The sequence below is a fragment of the Mycteria americana genome, chromosome 3, assembly GCF_035582795.1.
Source record: "Mycteria americana isolate JAX WOST 10 ecotype Jacksonville Zoo and Gardens chromosome 3, USCA_MyAme_1.0, whole genome shotgun sequence".
NCBI classification, from domain to species: Eukaryota; Metazoa; Chordata; class Aves; order Ciconiiformes; family Ciconiidae; genus Mycteria; species Mycteria americana.
The window spans coordinates 132,152,702-132,170,380 of NC_134367.1; the positions used below are offsets into that span (position 1 = coordinate 132,152,702).

General features: G+C 40.5%; 1 protein-coding gene across 1 annotated transcript in view; it reads right to left on the minus strand.

Moving 5' to 3' along the window:
- XRN2 (5'-3' exoribonuclease 2) overlaps positions 1–16,406 on the minus strand; it is a 52,027-nt gene extending 35,621 nt beyond the window's left edge. The window contains exons 1-15 of the mRNA XM_075497101.1: positions 16,247–16,406; positions 9,380–9,507; positions 9,188–9,299; positions 7,840–7,951; positions 6,659–6,717; positions 6,490–6,579; positions 5,363–5,435; positions 5,206–5,256; positions 4,704–4,861; positions 4,202–4,276; positions 3,966–4,099; positions 3,816–3,873; positions 3,621–3,728; positions 2,481–2,525; positions 1,149–1,280 (exon numbers count right to left, since the gene is read on the minus strand). Of these exons, the coding sequence (XP_075353216.1) occupies positions 1,149–1,280; positions 2,481–2,525; positions 3,621–3,728; positions 3,816–3,873; positions 3,966–4,099; positions 4,202–4,276; positions 4,704–4,861; positions 5,206–5,256; positions 5,363–5,435; positions 6,490–6,579; positions 6,659–6,717; positions 7,840–7,951; positions 9,188–9,299; positions 9,380–9,507; positions 16,247–16,321 (1,410 nt within the window). The 5' untranslated portion in view covers positions 16,322–16,406. The remainder of the gene's footprint in view (positions 1–1,148; positions 1,281–2,480; positions 2,526–3,620; positions 3,729–3,815; positions 3,874–3,965; positions 4,100–4,201; positions 4,277–4,703; positions 4,862–5,205; positions 5,257–5,362; positions 5,436–6,489; positions 6,580–6,658; positions 6,718–7,839; positions 7,952–9,187; positions 9,300–9,379; positions 9,508–16,246) is intronic.
- Between the last annotated feature and the right edge of the window lie 1,273 nt (positions 16,407–17,679).

Consider the following 17,679-nt stretch of genomic DNA (forward strand, 5'->3'; position numbering starts at 1 on the left):
GCATTGATACATACAGGCAAAAAGTTCAATGTATTTGAGAAAGAAAAAGATGCAATAAATAAGACAGTATAAATCGATAAAACATGCCATTTTGGATATATTCTAATTTTGGAATACAACTGTTTTATCTAGTCCTACAGTTTATGTTACAACTTCATTCTACAGCAACAGTGAAAAATGCATATGCAGACTATCGTAAAAATGCTGCTTGTAATTCAGAACTGGCAGAAATACTTTAAGTTTCTTCACAACTGATCTTTTAAACTCCTTCCAAATTTATCTATTTTAATATTACAGAGCCTAAAAGAAACCTCTCCCATTCCATAAAGGAACTGATTTGCTTGACACATGTGCAAAAGTTTCAAGATTAAAAGGGAAGAGTAGCAGAAATTACACTTTGAAAAAGCGTATTGTATTTAGACAGACTTAAGAGACGGAACACACATCTTTATGATGAAAAGGACCTTTAATTTGTTCCCTGTTCAGATGAAGATTTATGCCCAGAAAGAAAATATTTGCCATAATTGTTATTTAAAGTTAACAATCAAGACTTCTAACAGAGTACTCAACTTATTTCCAGTTTTCCCTCACTTTCTAATACCTTTCCAAAAATTTCATCTAAGTTTCTCCTCTTCCTAGTGAAAAGCAATGCTTTGGAAAGTAAAAAGCTGACAAACACGTAGCTAGGCAAATCACAAATTTCCAAAATACAGATATCTATGCCTGTGTGCGTATACAAATTCCAAAAAGAATACGAAAAGACCTCCAGCTCAGGTATTCATTTTGTGTCTCGCTCAAACCTACTGAGGAAGTTCCTAAACCTGTACTCACAAGGAGGTTTGACTCCACAAGTGCCAAACAAGTTTGGGGAAAAGAGCCACCCTGTTTGACTTGGATTTATTCACCTCACGCTTACCCTCCCAAAACTATTTCACGAGCAGTACCATAGAAACATTAAAATAAAGAACACAATTTTATTCAAGTAGTCTCACAAAAATTGGTTATTAAAAGCCACTTCCTTGAAAAATAAATTTTTTGGTGTCCGCTTTTCAAGAAAGCTTGATGGGGTAGAGAAAAAGGTGTCCAGAGTAACACAGGATGTGATTATTTCCCTTTTGATGTGTAAATACCTTTGAACATCTACTTACAGAATTCTGTCTGTCATGCATTCTCATCTCAAAGGCGGCTTGTCTAGGGTTACTGATTGCCTGAGGACTAGATCGATTTCCCAGAGCTTGAGGGGAAAACTGTCCACCAGGAATAAAAGAAGGCTGATCCCTCTAAAAGATAAATACATACAGGTATACTGAAAAAGCTGTGTAATCTCCACAGCAGTGTGATGATGCTCTCTCACAAATTTCAGAATCACATGTTATATAAAACAAGTATAATGTACTCAGTTCAGCTTAAATTAGTTACGTTTAACAATCTCAACCAGACATAATATGACACTTACAAGTGAGACCCTTATATTCCTATAATTTATTAAGCTCTTTTAAAAAACAGCCAAAACAAACCCTGCATATTTGGTGCCCATGTTCTTTCTATGTGGGCTGAAAGGCAGTTTTTTGGGGAAGCGAGACTTCATCTTAGTGGGAAGAACATACTCTTAGTAAGCAAAGTGAATAACCTCTTCCGCTCTAATAGGGATAGTCAGAAAATACATAATTAAAAAATAAACACAAGATCTAGACAGTATTCAGAGTGGGGATATCATATGCCCTGAAAGTTTTGGAAGCTACACTTACCTGAATGTCCTAACCAAAACCAAAGCTATGTTGAAATGAACATACAAGAGCCCATTTTTAAAATATCAGAATATTTTGTGAATACAAACTCAACATAGTTCCAATAACATAATTTTAAAGAATTTGGCTTACACGGGTCAGAAAGGGCAAACACGTTCCCACAACAGCTGATGCTTCTCTATTACATTTGAGAGATATTTGGCAACACTGACTTGCTTGCAGGCAGAATGCGAGATAACTATAGTTCGGGGTAAGCCTTCCTTGCTTTTTTAGAAACATGCCTCTAATCAAGCAAATCCATTTAATGCAAACTGGTATACATATTTAAACCTAAACTCTTATGCTAAACTCCATTGCCCTCAGCAATCCAATTGGTGAGAAGACTTGTGCCAATGGATGGAAAAGCAATGCCTCTACAGTGACCATGCTGAAGCACCACTAAATAATCACGAAAGTACAGATTTGTGTAGATTTGAAGGACACAACATACAGATATCATCCAGCGCATTCAACACACTCACTCCTTTCCCTTTTAAGAAACCTTTAATATGCAATTCCTTTTTTCAAAGCTCCAGTCTACAAAAAGCCATGAAAAAAACTTTTAAAATAGTTTACACGCAGGCCAGAAAATACCTCGATTACAACTGCAGTTTCAACCAACACATCTGCTGAAAGCTACAGTACACATTTTAATTCTTGCTAGTTTTTGCATTGTGAAAGGAATTAATTTACCTTCATTCTTTTTCTTTTTTCTTTTTGCCGTCTTTTAAAGTTATCCTAAATAGAGAATAAAGATAGATAAAGTCAGTCAAGCATACCGATTTCTTGGGAAAATATTTCATTATAATCTTCTACTGACCAGAAGGCTATAAGGTTTTTACGTAATGTTCTGAATAAGACAGAGGTCAATTCTTGTGTCTGTAAATCCAATGGAAATGGGACAGAAATTTCTACCCTACCCTGAAAACCTATGGGGAAAAAAAGTAGCTGTGTATTCAAAGCCCCACAATTTTGGTAACGGCTTATATCGTCTAAGTTTAGCTATAGCCTTACTTCAAGGTGACAGCAGTGTCAAAGGACACAAGCTCCTTGCCTGCACTGGAACAGCCACCAAAAAAAAAACCAACCTCCACCAAACCAGTAGGAGAGACATTAAAGTCCTAGAAACAGGAAACAAAGAGGCTCAGGGAAAGATACTTCTTATTCTTGGGCCATGGAAACTGAAAACTTGAACATCAAATTGGCATTTCCACTTCAAGAGAGGTGCAGGCTGGGGCAATTATAAACAAAACATTTTGCCAGCATTGGCACAGTATTTTTTGACTGGAAAGTAAATACAATTCTGCTCTTTCATTCACAAGGTGTTTTATCCCTTGTACTTAATGAATAAACTGGAATATGTCTGCAAAAAACTGCACAAACTGCAGAGACAGACCAAAAGAACATCAATTTATGGACACATTTCAGATGGCAGGAGGTACTGCAAGGCAAGAACGCACTTGGAATTCAAATTTAGCTTTTCACCCCTACTCATGGCTTGCACTTCCAAAGGTTGCAGCAAATTACAAAACAATTCCTTCTTCAGTTTTCATAGAGGCTATCGAAAAAGCTGCAGGCATTAACAGAATTCACACAGAGATTTCATTTTGCTGTTACTTGGGATAACAATCAGAAAAACAGGCCTTGCAGTCCAGGAAAAGAAAATCAACTGGAAGCACACCGTTCTTTGAGTATGGAGGAATTCACTAGAGATTATAACAAAAAAAAATACAAAGTTTGGTTTTTTTCTTATTCTGTTAAAGGAGTGTCACAGTCCAACAGTAATGCATGTGATTAAAACCAAACTCCAGGAATGTAACAAAAAAAAATTACATCGTCATCTTTTCTCTTTTTGAAAATACTATCTTCAACTTCTCCAACAGCTAACATGATCATCTGGACCCGCTGCAGGTTGACAAAACCACTTTCTGTGAGGTACCCCTGCAAATTAGAAAATATAGTTGAAAACCAAGCCTGTTTTGGTAGCAAACACCCAGATATTTTTAAAGAAAAAGCAAAAAAATTTACCCCAGTTTTGTGCACCACATTTTTATATATGTTAACCAAGCGATCAATTGCTCCCTCCCTAAAAACAAACAAACAAAACCATGAGATTCTTATCATTTAAAACCACAGTAAGTACACTTGCAGGAAAGGAAAACACGTATTCTCATCTACCTGATCTCCAAAGATGGCAGATGAGGAAGAAAGTCATTTCCCACAAAGAAGCACATAAAGACCCAGTCATCAACACTTCTTTCAAAATCAAAAGTGAAAGGCAAACTGGCCATAGTGAGTTCTCTTTCCAAATACTGCAACACACACACAAAAGAAAAAGGACATTGGAAAACACTGTGTTGGGAGTTTAAAAATATTATTTATATGAAGCAGATATAGTAACTACTTCAACATACCTCTCGCAAAACACATAATCGGATGAAGATAAATTCTTGTTCAGCAATAGGAAGACTGTCTGCAAACTGATCATGCTAAAATAAAAGGGAAGAGTTGCATTACATCCAAGCTCACCTTAAAGTTTCTCCAGCTCAATTTTAAAGGCTTACTCTGTGAGGAGTTAAGAGGGATACAAGTACAGTTTCTCAAGTTCTTATGCCAAGCATGCATTTTGCTACTTTGCATGTCTGCTAAGTCACTGATCGTTTTCTCTCATCAGTGGAAAGGAAAAAAAACCACAACAAAGCACCACAGGTGAGGATGTTAGGTTTGGCATAATATTTTTGTGCTACAGAAGTACAATTTTTACTTATTAATATAAGAGGAAGGCTAGGTAATTCCAATAATATAATTTGCATTATGTTTCAGCCAAAACCAACAGCAAGAACAATTTGAGGATCTCATTAAAACATAAGTTAGCTTATAGATAAAAAGAATTTCTAGAAATAGCAAAATTCTTACCTTGCCTTGTTTTTCTCTGGGCAAACCTTGGCAATCCTTAACCTCATGACCCATCTGGTTACAAAGACCACATGGCTTGGGTTTATTTGGTTTAAACTCTTCCCTAATTATAGTGAAGTTTGGTTCATGTGTAGCTAACCCAAGCATAATCAGATCAGCTACCAATCAAAAGAGAAGAATAAAATATAATGAAGGGTAAACATTAAGCTTTTTTAAAAAAAAAAAAGCTTAAAAGCGAAGTACATTCTACCTTAAGCAAGTGTGAACACACAGATGTGCTTACCCACAAACTACCCAGACAGTACAACTAAGTGCAAGTTAGCCCTCCAGCTATGGACAGTGCTAGATCTTTCCCCATATGTTACACAGAGCTTTCAACAACTAACAAATACAGTGGATTATTTACACGAATACAAGTGAAAGCCTAAGAGCTACAGCCCAACTCAATCACAAAACAGCACAAGAAAGCTTAATAGGACATCGCTAGCAAAAGAGAACTCACCATCAGCCCCACACAGACAATGATGAGTGTTTGGGTCATGGTTTGGTTGAGCTATACAAAAGAAAATTACATTTAGTCAACCGAAGTCACATAAAATAAATTATTACTGACCATACCTTAATTTAAAACAAAATGTTCACATTTATTTGAATTTTACCTCTTTGTCTTCTAATGTAATCCATGATTTTATGTTCACCTTCACCAGGAGCACTAGCATCAGACAAAATAACCTACAAAACATTTAAATTGTGTAAACAATTTATGCCGCCACAGTACAAAAAAACCGACTTATGTAGTTCATATACTGAATACTGAATCTGACTTATGAATTCTTGAAATTCTAATTTAAAGCTTTAACTAAAATGGTACGATTCAAAGTTAAATTATTTAAGAGTTTGGAACCAATGAATAGACCTTCATTTTTCTCTACGAATTCTAGGATGAAGCCGATATATTGCTTCAAATACCACTGAAATTATCACGTCATTAATTAACGTATTTGAAGTTTCCTTATAAATTATCAGGACAATCAAAATACGCACTAGAGAACTAACAGATAAAGCAGACATATGCCCGCTTCCCTTTAGATCTGCTAAACTCATAGATACGCTGATATATTATCACATTATGGGAATTAAGCAGAGTCAACTGCCCTCTAATTAGACCACTTTTAACAGTCAACTTATGGAAAATAAAGCAGACAGCTGCATCTGAGAAGACTGACTATTCTGCCCTCTTGTACAGGGCAAATACAGGGTTGTCAGAAACAAAACTTAGTGGGAGTGGAGTGGTTGAGGAACAGGAGGAGAGAATTTCAAAGTCCAGAAAGGCAAGAAAGCTGATATGTATTATTTTCATTGCCTGTGATCTGTTGTCATCCATCATTAGAATAATGGAGAAAATGAACGGAGAAAATGCAGCCTACCAGAGGTAGCAAAGGAGTTAAAAAAGAACTACTGAAAAGAATACATATACAGTGTATCTTGACACTTTTCCCCAAAAGAAGAAAAAGTATTCCCCAAATCCTCTCTCCCGTTATATCAAATTGTGGCTTCTACTAGCAAATCTTTTCATTGCTCTTAAATGAAATCAAAACAAACGGTGCTGTTAGATTGTGTTATTAGGACGAAATGTATCTCTGAAGTCCCAGCAGAACGCACAAGTTGGTCCATTATTAGTAACAACACAGTGCCAGAAGATGAGACAAATCTGTTAAATTTATACTCTTCAATCATTTCCCAACTCAGCCTTAATTTTCCTGAAGTATGAAGCCGTGAAACTTACTGTCAAATTTTTCCACCCTGGGTCACTGTTCAAACGGTCAGCAATGTAATAGCGGAGACATTTAGCAAGATTGTCCATAAACTCAGTTCCCTAAAAAGTGACAGAAGAAAATAAATTAAACCTTCATTCAGGCACTGGCAATTGCTGGTTAAAGTGCAAGATTACTTACCGGGGTAATACAGTTGCTGTCAAATCTCTCTTTCACTTCTTCTGGAGGAAGAATGCCACCTAGAGCAATAAAAATATTTAACAGAAGTAAATCAATATGGAATATTAAAAACATTTTTGCATGATAAAAACCCAGATGGCTCCCCAATAACAGTTAACACTTATTGAAAGTTAGTTTGTTTAAAAAAACCCAAACAACAACAAAACTAAAACAGTTCTTACCATTATATTATCTCCATCTTAAAATAAGGTATTAGTACGTTTACAAACATTGTTGTTATTTCAGAAAAGTGATTTCGCTACCTATTCTGTCAAAAGACTGTGAAAGAAATCTCAAAGAAACTAAGCTTTCTAAATGAGATAAAACATTAGGAAATAATTATTTTCTTACATATTCTCCCCTATGTTTCCACTATCTATTCACTTGGGCTCACAAACAGGGTTACACCAACTTCTCTCATCTCTGAGCTTCATAAAGGGTCTTCATAGTCTAGAAATGCTACAGGAAGAAATGTTAAAAAAGTCTTTGTCCTCCCTTTTCAATCTCTACCTAGGTTACACAATGGCCCTCTCACTTGGGCTACAGCATTCATTCCTCCTACACGGTCACCTGAATTAATTGCTCCAGCCCAGACAGCATGCTTCAGCTACACACACTCCTTTCACTCGAGTCATGTCACTGTCACCCTTAGAAAGTTGCACCAACTTTGTTTCCTCACCGAGTTTAGAGTTTCCACTGTCAAGTAACTACCCTTGCTTGCAGTTCATTATTCCTGTGTGGCAGTATTTTCATTTGATCCCTGCTTTTAAGCTTCAATTCTCCTTTCACCAAGCCCTACAAATTTGTACTTCCTTCCATAAGAGTTTTGGTTAGTTTCCCACTACTACATTTATCCCTGCTCTTCTGTTCAATTTTTTCTAAAGGAATTAAGAGTACTCAACACAAATCCATTTCAGGCAGGAGACAGAAGAAGAAAAAAGTGGCATTTTGTTCTATCTTAGTTCTTAACTTCAGAAAACACAGATCCGCCCTTCTGCAGGCTTGCTGTTCCCTCCTTCTCCTAGTAATGCACAGACAAATATCCACTAAGCAAGACAGCCCTTTTCTAAACCTTACTGAAGCGTCCAAAACAAACAAGGTGACTCTCACTTGAAAAACCTCAGATATGGCCGCAGTTCTACCTTTTGCCAGAATTTCTTGTCTTATTTTTTGCTTCTCTTCAGCAGCTTCCATGCCCTCCTTTGACGCCCTGAATCTTCTTGACCGCTGTTGATTCATTTTTGCACGTGGAGCCTAAAAAAGGTATCGCAATGCCTGGTTCAGTTATTGCATCTGGACAATTGTTTCCTTTCTGGACAAGTCTTCTGTAATTGCCCAGTCTGTGATTATACGACCATTTAACAAGACATCAGTCTGAACTGTAACTGAAACAGGGATTTCTGTTGTCCCTCCCTCGTGTCACCACTAGCTCTCATATGGCAGCACTGGGAGCTGGACGCGTTTCTGAATAGTTCTCTTAAGCTTCTCCATGAGGCACGCCAGCAGCGTGCACAGCTGTACCCCCATCTCAGAAATGCGCAATGCTCAAGGATTCAAAGTTGTCCTTGCAAAATCAACGAAACTTACAGTGACATCTCTCCGAGAAGCATTATTTATTACATACCCTTTCTCCAACAAGAAACTTCTACAGTTGTATTCATAACTCTTTTGAAAATAAAAAGACTACGGCAGACAGTAGTTAGCTATAACTTATGGCAGGTATGTTGGGGTTTTTAAAAGGATACATCAACATTATTTGGGATTACTTCTATATACACATGTATGTTAGGAATTCCTGCACTCGAATTCAGGTTAAAAATCTTTCTACCTAATGATACCCATTTTACCTTTGAGAAACTGAAAATTCTAGAAAAACAGTCAAAGCTTAAGAGGCCTACCAGCAGTCTGCTAGGCCATTTTGGCATCTCTCAGTAAGACTACGCAATCTGGATAGAAAAATACTCAGTAAAGCAAAGTTATTAAGAAAAAGTGGTATCTTTCATTAGACCAACTGATGTGCCGAGGGGAGATGAGGATCAGGTATGGAAAAAGACAAGCTTTCAGCTTCAAATGTGCCTTAAGGCTACCCTGTGAAATATTCCACAGCACAATTCAGTCACTGCCCATTTTAAGTGCATCTGCTTAAACGGTTTCCTGGTCTTTCCCAGCCTGCGGCATACATTATTACTAAAGCCACAGAACAGAGGAACATAAGTAGTTTCAGAGTGTTACCGTCTTACGGACGTTTCCTGCTTTTCAGAAACAAAGTTCCGACTGCAGTAGACTACATTAGCCAGCTCATATAAGCCTGTGGGCAACAAAACCCATGAATACTTTTAATTACCCTCACCAAAATTAAATTAACAGTATATTTTACCTGTACTTTTTCATTTTAGAAAACTATTTCCCAAAGGATCTTATGAGAGCTGATGGCATCTACCCTAATTTTACAAACAGCCATTACCGGGAACTAAACATATCAATACTTACTACTCCGTCTATAGCCATGTAAAGAAGTCGCCTTGGTCTTACAATGTTGAAGATCCTGTCAATATACTCAAAAATTGCAACCATCATTTCATCTTCATTTTTGGGCGCTGGCCTAAAACATGGAGCATTCAATGTAACATCTGAAATGCTATCAATAAATCCTAGTTGTAAAGAGACAAAAAATTGCCTTACTTGTCTTCTGGATGTGTACAAGGGTGAATTATACCATTCATATCCAAATACAGGTTATCAAACTCCACCTCATTAGGGTTAGGTTTGCTTGTATCAATTGGAGCCTTGACGCCATTGCACTCTTTAGCCTGTGAACACAGTCAGAACAAACATTTCAGTACTTGATTAGAGAAGTATCACAAATAACCAACAGAGGTATTAATGTACAGACTCATAAAAGTTTATTTTTTTCAAGGGCAGTAGAAAAAGACAGCAACAATCTACCCACATAATTACCTGAAGATGCATGCTTACACTATTAAAATAGCGCTTTAAAAAAAAAAAAAAAGTTGTTTATAAACTAGCACAACTAGAAGATATTATGATGAGTTACAGCAGAATTGGTTCATTTCTGTTGATTGGCATGTATTATAAATAAGAAGTTTCCATACCTCATATTATTCAAAAAAGCAATTCCTTCTACTGCCAGGACCATACTGACTCCCTCAAAATTTAGCAAAGGGACTTCAAAGTTTATAATACAATGCTATAACTTTAACATGATAACCAAGAAGCACCAAAATCTTTCTACTTTAAACACTTAGCTCCCCAGATTGACACATCCAAACAAGCTTGCACCTCTGCCTTTCCTCACTGCGACCTGATATTTAAGTCCTACACACAGCTGGGTGAGGCAGGACAGTAAAAGTGATTCACCTATGGCTGATGACATATTGGAGCCCAGCTGATGACATGACAAGCTTCCCAAAGTATATCATCACATCCTGGTGAGCAAAGGACAATGAGATTTAAGTAGAAAGAGGACTTTTCCCAGATTCCTCTACACAAAGAAAGGAGATCCTTTCAGATCCCACCAGCCAAATCTCCAATTTGGGTATATATGTATTACTTTTCTTGCTATGAAAGGCACCAAGATGCTCAAACCCCTGGACTCTTCAACTCCTGCCTTCGAGTTTGTCTCTGGATATACTTGAAATGCTAAATAAAATCCAGTCCTTACCTTCCACTTCTGCAAATAAGTAAACTTTTGACTCTAATGCTTCACCTCCTCTACGTCAGTGCTTTTTCTACTGCCAGGCTGATGCCTAATGAACATGAAACCCAGGCCACAGTGCAGATGGTAAACTCGACGCTAAATTATAATCAACCTTAACTACCTATAGCCGCCTATGTTCCTGTACTTCTTTGACATTCTTGAACACTTACAAAAAGCTATACAAGGTAAACCCAGAAGTAAAAAGAAAACAAATCTCAGCTGAGCTGGAAGTAACACATAATCCCACATTATTTTGCATATGCTGTCATGTCAATGACAAGTAACTATCTAGTGAAGAGAACAGTCTCTCTAATCAGCCCCAGAGCAGGGACTGGAGTTGGCACTACAATTACTATGTAAAAAAAAAAAAACACAACTCATCCCTTTCTCTCAAGCTGTCAAAGCCAGCAGTTTTGAAACACTGGTGAGTGTTTCAAAGAGTGGCTCCTCTACAAAGTGGATTAGCAACCATGTTCAATTTTGTTTCCTCACCATACAGTCTTTTTTGTTTGTTTTGTTTGTTTTTTTTTTTTTTTTTTTTTTTTAAACACACATAAACCACTGAACTAAACACCAACAGCATCAGTGATGGAAGAGACATGAGCTAACCGAGATAAAGTCAAATGTATTTTCAGATAAATTACGACTGGAAAGGGCTTTAACATATCACAAAGTTGGAATGAAGAGCACTCTTGAATAACTTGGCATAAAGCAAAGAAAAAAGTGAATGTCATGTTATTACGCAAAGGCTACGATCACAGGATTACGTGAGACAGGAGGGAAAAATGTGATACTGCTGGTCCTCTGATTCACGTGACGCCTACCAGCAGCTGATGAACACGCATCAAGCACTTGCCCTGAACTTACACATGCAGACTTGCTGCTTCCTACTCTTTTAATGGAGTTTCCCACATCTCTTGTACAGAGCTCAACCAACCAGATTTAAAAGGAAAAACTTGGAGATTGTACCATCAATTTTCATACAATTTTCCTGCTTAGAATAGCAGCAGAACTAGCTGAACTTATCCCAGTCTTAAAAGGCAAAAATTAAAATCTCTAAAGCAAAGTAAGTCTTTATTCGGTATTTACATTTTTCACAGTTATAGGCGCATGGACTTCTTTCAGGGCAATTTTGTGAAGTCATTTTTAAATAACTGAACACTAAGCCCCTCTATTTCACTTCTTGAAAACAGGTGAAATTTCTGCTAATTCACATCGTTCTTATACTCTTCATCCAAACTAGTCAAATCCTGACAGATGAAATCTTGACCGCTGTTTGCTTCCTTTACTGAACTTTCTAGAACACACACAGAAAAATCACACGGCTTTAGCAGAAACTAATTGCCAGGTGCCAACACTGTACTGTAGCTTGCAGTTCTAATAACGTTACTCTGGGCAACCAAGACCTACAATTTTGAAAGAAGAGTATTCATTCTGGTTTACATCAGATAACGGGACGAGAAGCTTGCCTTGTGTTCTACTTGATCTTTCATCAAACCTCTTGCCAGAGCTAACTGTGACTCAGAAGATATCAAAGGCTTACAACTATGTGATATGGAAAATAAAATTGCCCCCATCACAGATCTTATTTTCAGTCTTGAAGGTAAAGCAAAATAAGTATGATCTCTTTTCAGATGGCTTCGAAAGCCATTCAATTTTCATCTGCATACTGCTATGTCAGCAACTTTACCATTACATCCTCATAAACCTATCAGATTTTTAATGTAACAGCCTTGTAAAAGGTTTAAGTATCTGGGAGTGATATCTCTTGTGATATAACTAAACTGTTCACTTTTAATCTACAGCCTCTTTTGAAACCATTGAAAATAGATCTTCAAATATGATACTTTGGTTGCAGCTTTATTAACTCGCATGAATTTGATTAAGAATATTCTCTCCTGGATTTTATATTATCTTCAAGATCTTCCTCTTATTCTTCCTGCTCAGCTTAAGAAGAAGATTAATCAGATTTAAGAAAAATGAAATAATCTAGCAAGGTAAGAGAACAAGGATCAACTTTTTAATATTTCAAAGAGACAAGCTACCGGGAGATACAAAATTTCTGATTAGAGAGATTTACAAGCAATCCTAAAATACACATAGAGCTGATTACATTGTGAGAGAAGTTTAAATTCATCTACAGTAAGACAAACTACAGCTTCTCACTACTGTCCCAGCCCGCTCTCAAATTTATGACCAGATTTGAATATAAAAAATTGTAATGAATATGATTTATCCATGTGCTGTCCTTACTGTAATTGCAGTGTGCTCTTAAGTTGGAACAAAGCAATGTGGATGAGGAGATCAGGATCTGACACTTCGGTTATTTTATATGTTGTATTTTTCCTCTTCTTTTAATAAAGAACATTTGCTATCACAAGCTCAATTATTAAAAAAACCAAAAGGACATACAATCACAAACTCAGTAAAACCAAGACTATATAAGCCTTTATTTTACCTAAACACTACCGCAGTTTTGATTAAATAAAGATTAATCTAAATGTTTAGAAATGTGATGAAAAAGATAAGTCTTCTGCTGTTAGAGAAAACTGTACTTAATTGTTACAGATTGCAGATATATCCGCTGTTTAAATTGTTACTGCTTTTAAATAGACAGAGCTTAAAGCATTATCCAGCAACAGCCGGACAAGCTTGTAAGACAAAAACATAAAACAGCCATTTACAGTGAAGACAAAACTGTAAAAGAATCTACTTTATACTGTCAAAACTCTATTTGCACCCTTTTGATCAGAAGAACACTGCTTCAAAACAATCACAACTAAACTTCACCTCGTGGGCTCTTTGCTGCACTGAGCGCCGAGGCTGTCTTGCCAGCACGGTCACAAATGTGACAGATAACCGATGGAGCTGCTGTCTCCACAGTCTAACGTTACTGCTGGAACGGATGTTCAGTCACGCAAGTCAACCTTGGATGTAATGAAGGAAAGGGGGATTTGGTGAACGAAAGGCTTGGACCGTACAGCCAGTTGTGATGCTGACACTAAGCAGAAGACCAAACTGTTCATCTTTGCGAGTTCCCCCCTTTGGTGAAAAGGGGATAAAGCAAATCAACCGGCGTGAGCTGAAGACGACAGGTAGGATACGTGCATGCACCTTCAAACGTTAGTTCTCTGAAGATCCACATCCCAGCTGGGAGAAGGCGAATGCCACGTCAACAGTGATATGCTCTATAGGTGTAGCTGGTAGACACACATCGTTCTCCAGTTCCCCCCAATACCCTTGCCACACACTTTTCCCTGGCAGACACGATCATGACACAGTGTCCCTGAAGGCCCTCTAAACTGAGGGCTACCCAGATCCTCAGAAGAGATCGCATCAGAGACACAAAAACCAAGAGTTTGGTAAAGCGACCAGAACAATCACTGCCGGCTGCCAACAGCTTATTCCAGAGCAAGCATTCATACGAGTGGCTAATAAGCTATACTTGTAAACCCACAAACCGCCTTTTTCTGTAATAGTTCCCCCAGGCAGACAAATCCTCAAATCTTATCTATCCACTGGAGTAAAAAATTCACTTCTTGCAGCTACTGGTAAAATAAACCTCACACATCATGCTGAGAGAGGCTTACTGAAACCACAGTTGTAATAAAAACAAAAGAGTAACTCACAGTTTTAACTGTGCAACATTTGATTAATCCAAATCTATGATTCTGTTTCACTGCCTGAATCTGAAACGCAAAAACACCCTGACTGTAACAAGAACTGAATCCTAAACCTGATCTGCCTGCCATTCACATATACTGAAATCTTCCTGAAGGCAGGCAGGTAATACACACAGTCAAAAAACCCAGTGTCAATACATAATTCAGTCACTTTAGTCCCTTTTCCCTTAGCTTCTCTACCTTGCCCACACAATTCTATCTCCTTCACAGCACAGAGTTTCCCAAATGTGAGGCACGTCTCTCCCAGGGAAGGATAGGAGGTGGCAAAAAGGCAGAAGCCACAGCACGTGCTCAGCTGCAGGGACGTGAACTTTCAAAAACAGTATTACGAAGAAGAGCAGAACACAGCTAGTACAACCTGACAAAAGATGATGCAAATTATTTGGAAAAGCATGCAGGAAAAGCAGTTTGGGAAGCATGAACTCAAGAGTTCATCTTCGCAGAAAAACTTCGGCTAAGTTAGCCCTGAAGGGAATAACTTGCCGTGTTCGCTGCGCCGTAAGGCTACCACAGTGCAGCTATTCAAATCCAACGCAAGCCTGTGCTGTCGCTGAAGGGAGACACCCCCATCCTCCCTGTCACCTGCCACCTCCTACGCGTCCCTTAGGGTGGCACAAGCATTCACGTGGCTGCAGTGATGTGCACAAAGGAACCAGCCTATGCGAGAACCTGCCTAGCAAAAACATATAAACAAGCGTTATTTCAGCTGCGTTACTTCCTAGAAAGGGCTCCCCAGATAACCATGCAGACCTCGGTGCTGGTGCAAGGGAGAGGATAAATATAAGCCATCAGCCAAAGGCAGTGACCGGCCAGCTTAAAGCAATTAATAAAACCCTATCTGCCCCGAGTTGCGGGTTAGTGAAGACCACCTGTGGAGTCCAGAAGCTAGGTGGGGACTAAGTGCTCAGCAAACAGCATCTTCTGTTGCTATGAAAAGCCACATTTTAGAGCATGTCTTTGGAAAAATCAGCTCCCTGTTTGGGCTGGAGATTCTTTCTCCTATACTAGGAAATACCAGCAATGAGACAAAAAAACAGCCGAAGCTGTTCAAGGTTAAAGAGTACAACTACAGACTTGTTTTAAGTCTTGGATGCAAGCATGATATACTGTGCACACACACAAAAAAATCAGAGTAAAGTCTGACGCTGCAGAAAGACTAATATGTGAAAGAAAAGACTGACAAAAATAACGAATAAGACCTGAAAATGATACAGCTGAGCAACACTCAAATGCTACGAGAATGAGGGCCCAAGGAAGCGTATGACCATACGTACACCAAGACAACATTTTAATCTCACATAAAACCCTGCAGCTATCAAGGGCAGCAGAGTTCCTCCTCAAACGTCTCATTCCTGCCCTCACTCTTGCACCGGCTTTCCTGAGCCCACATCACCAGCAGGGTCACGGAGCTTCCAGACCCACAACTATTTTTAACTATTTACACTTTCATTTCCTTACTCTTTTCAAGACAGGCACCTTCACTTTTGTCTTCAACAAGTCCCAAAGCTTGCTGCAGCTTATAATTTACAAGAAAAAGTTGTCGAAAAGCAGGAACTATGAAGAACACACACAGAAACAAAACAAGAAACAGCAAAAAGCACCCCCACTGCTCCCCGTTCACCACAAGCTTTGCCAAACGCTTTCATAAAGCCTACTCTTTTTGCCCGAAGCAACACAAAGGCAGCGCCCACCCCGCCGGGAACCGCTCGCATGTCACCGAACCGGTTAAAAGTAGGGAGCTGTGGGCGAAAAGCGCTGCCCTGCTCCAGGCCCCCTTCCTCCCACGCTGCTGAACCGCTCACGCACCCGAGGGAAACCCAAGCGGGCGCCTTAGCTTCTCCTCCACACCGGCCGCTTTCACCGAGACTAAAACCACCCGCTCCAAAAAAAAAAAAAACCCCAAACAACAAAACCCAACCCCTCAAAACCCCCAAACCCCTTGAAAAGGCACCGGGAGCGCCCGGGAGAGCGGGCTGCAGGCGGCACAGTACGGGCAGGCGCTAAGTGCCGGCAAGTAACGCTTCCCAAAACTGCCCGGACCCCCCCCGCCGACCCGCACCGCTCCTTCAGCCCCGTGGAGCGACGGGGCGGCCCTCAGAGGGCCCGGCCCGTCCCGGGACAGCAGGCCCGGGGGGCGGCCCGCCTTACCTTCTCCTCCACGCAGTTGACGATGATGGAGGGGTACTTGCGGCTGAGCCAGCGGAAGAAGGCCGGGACTCCCATGGCGGGCCGGGACGCGGGGGCGGCCGGACCGCGGCTCTCGGCAGCGGCGGCAGCGCCGGGCAGGCGGCGAACAGCGCTTCCGGGGGCAGAGGGCAGCGCGGGGCACCATGGGGGAGCGCGCGCGCCCGCGGCGGCGGCGGCGGCGGCGGGGGGGGGCGGTCACGTGAGGAGCACGCGGCGGGGCCGCCATCTTAGAGGCGGGCGCGCCACAGTGCGCAGGCGCGGGTGTGAGGGCGGCATGGAGGCGTGAGGGAAAGCCGTGAGAGAAAGCCGTGAGGGAGAGCCGTGAGGGGAGGGCCGGGAGGGAGAGCCGTGGGGCCGCGGCTGGGCTCAGCTCTGCGCTCCCCCGAGGGGCCCGCGGCGTTACCTCGGCCCTGAATTTGTAGGGGAGCTCTGTAGGTACAAAGATGGCAGTCTTAAGGCAGGCAGAAGGGACAAGCCTCAGACCAGACTGACGTCTGAGGCAGTGTCACATGCCGTCCTTGCTCTCAGACAAGGCTCTCTGTGAAAACTTGCCTTCGATTAACAGAAAACCTTGTTTTTTAAAAAAAAAAAAAAAGTAGCTTGCCAATGTGGGACGGTTTCCCACTTCTGTGGGATGGTTTAGGCAGAAGGCAGATGACAAAAGTGATTCAGGGCATGGCTGCTGTATCAGAGCTGATGCTGTGGGGCAGCTTTTCGTTCAGTAGGCCTGCCTCCACAATAAGGAAACCAGACTGAAGGGTGAGGCTGTGGAGGAGGCCTTCTCCCCTTTGGAAGGAGAGAGGGGGCTGTTGGCAGCGGTTTAAGCGGAGCGTCGGGACGGTGGCAGGAGGGCGGAGGGGCGGCAGAAGCTGCGGGGATGGTGCCAGAAGCAGCGAGCGTAAAATCGCTTGGTGCGATTCATGACAGTCACAAGAGGCAACGTAAAGAAACCCCCTCCCATCGCTTTGCCTGTTGCATAAGCAAATAGTATTAAGTTAGCCGTTTGACGATGTTGAAATGGAATTAAACCTTCAGGTATTAAGGGGGATTAACACGAGGAAGATTTTGTGCTCTGCTGTGTCCTGTCACTGTACACCAACTTCATTAGGAGGGCAGTGACAGGGGTGAGGACATGAAAAAGCAGCCTGGGAATCATTAACAAAAATAACAAAATGTCAGCAGTGCTTATTGAGTCAGTGCTGCTGATTTGGGGAGGGGAGAGGAACCTTGCCACCCTGCTAATTTGCTATAGAACAAATTAACCCAATATTGTATTTCTCATTATTCTTAGCCATTATTCTGAGCTGTTGTTAAGCCATTTTCTGTTGTCACTCCTCTTAATAAAATCTGTGACTTGAATGAATTTCCCCAGCGACTTTGTATTGGCACCACAT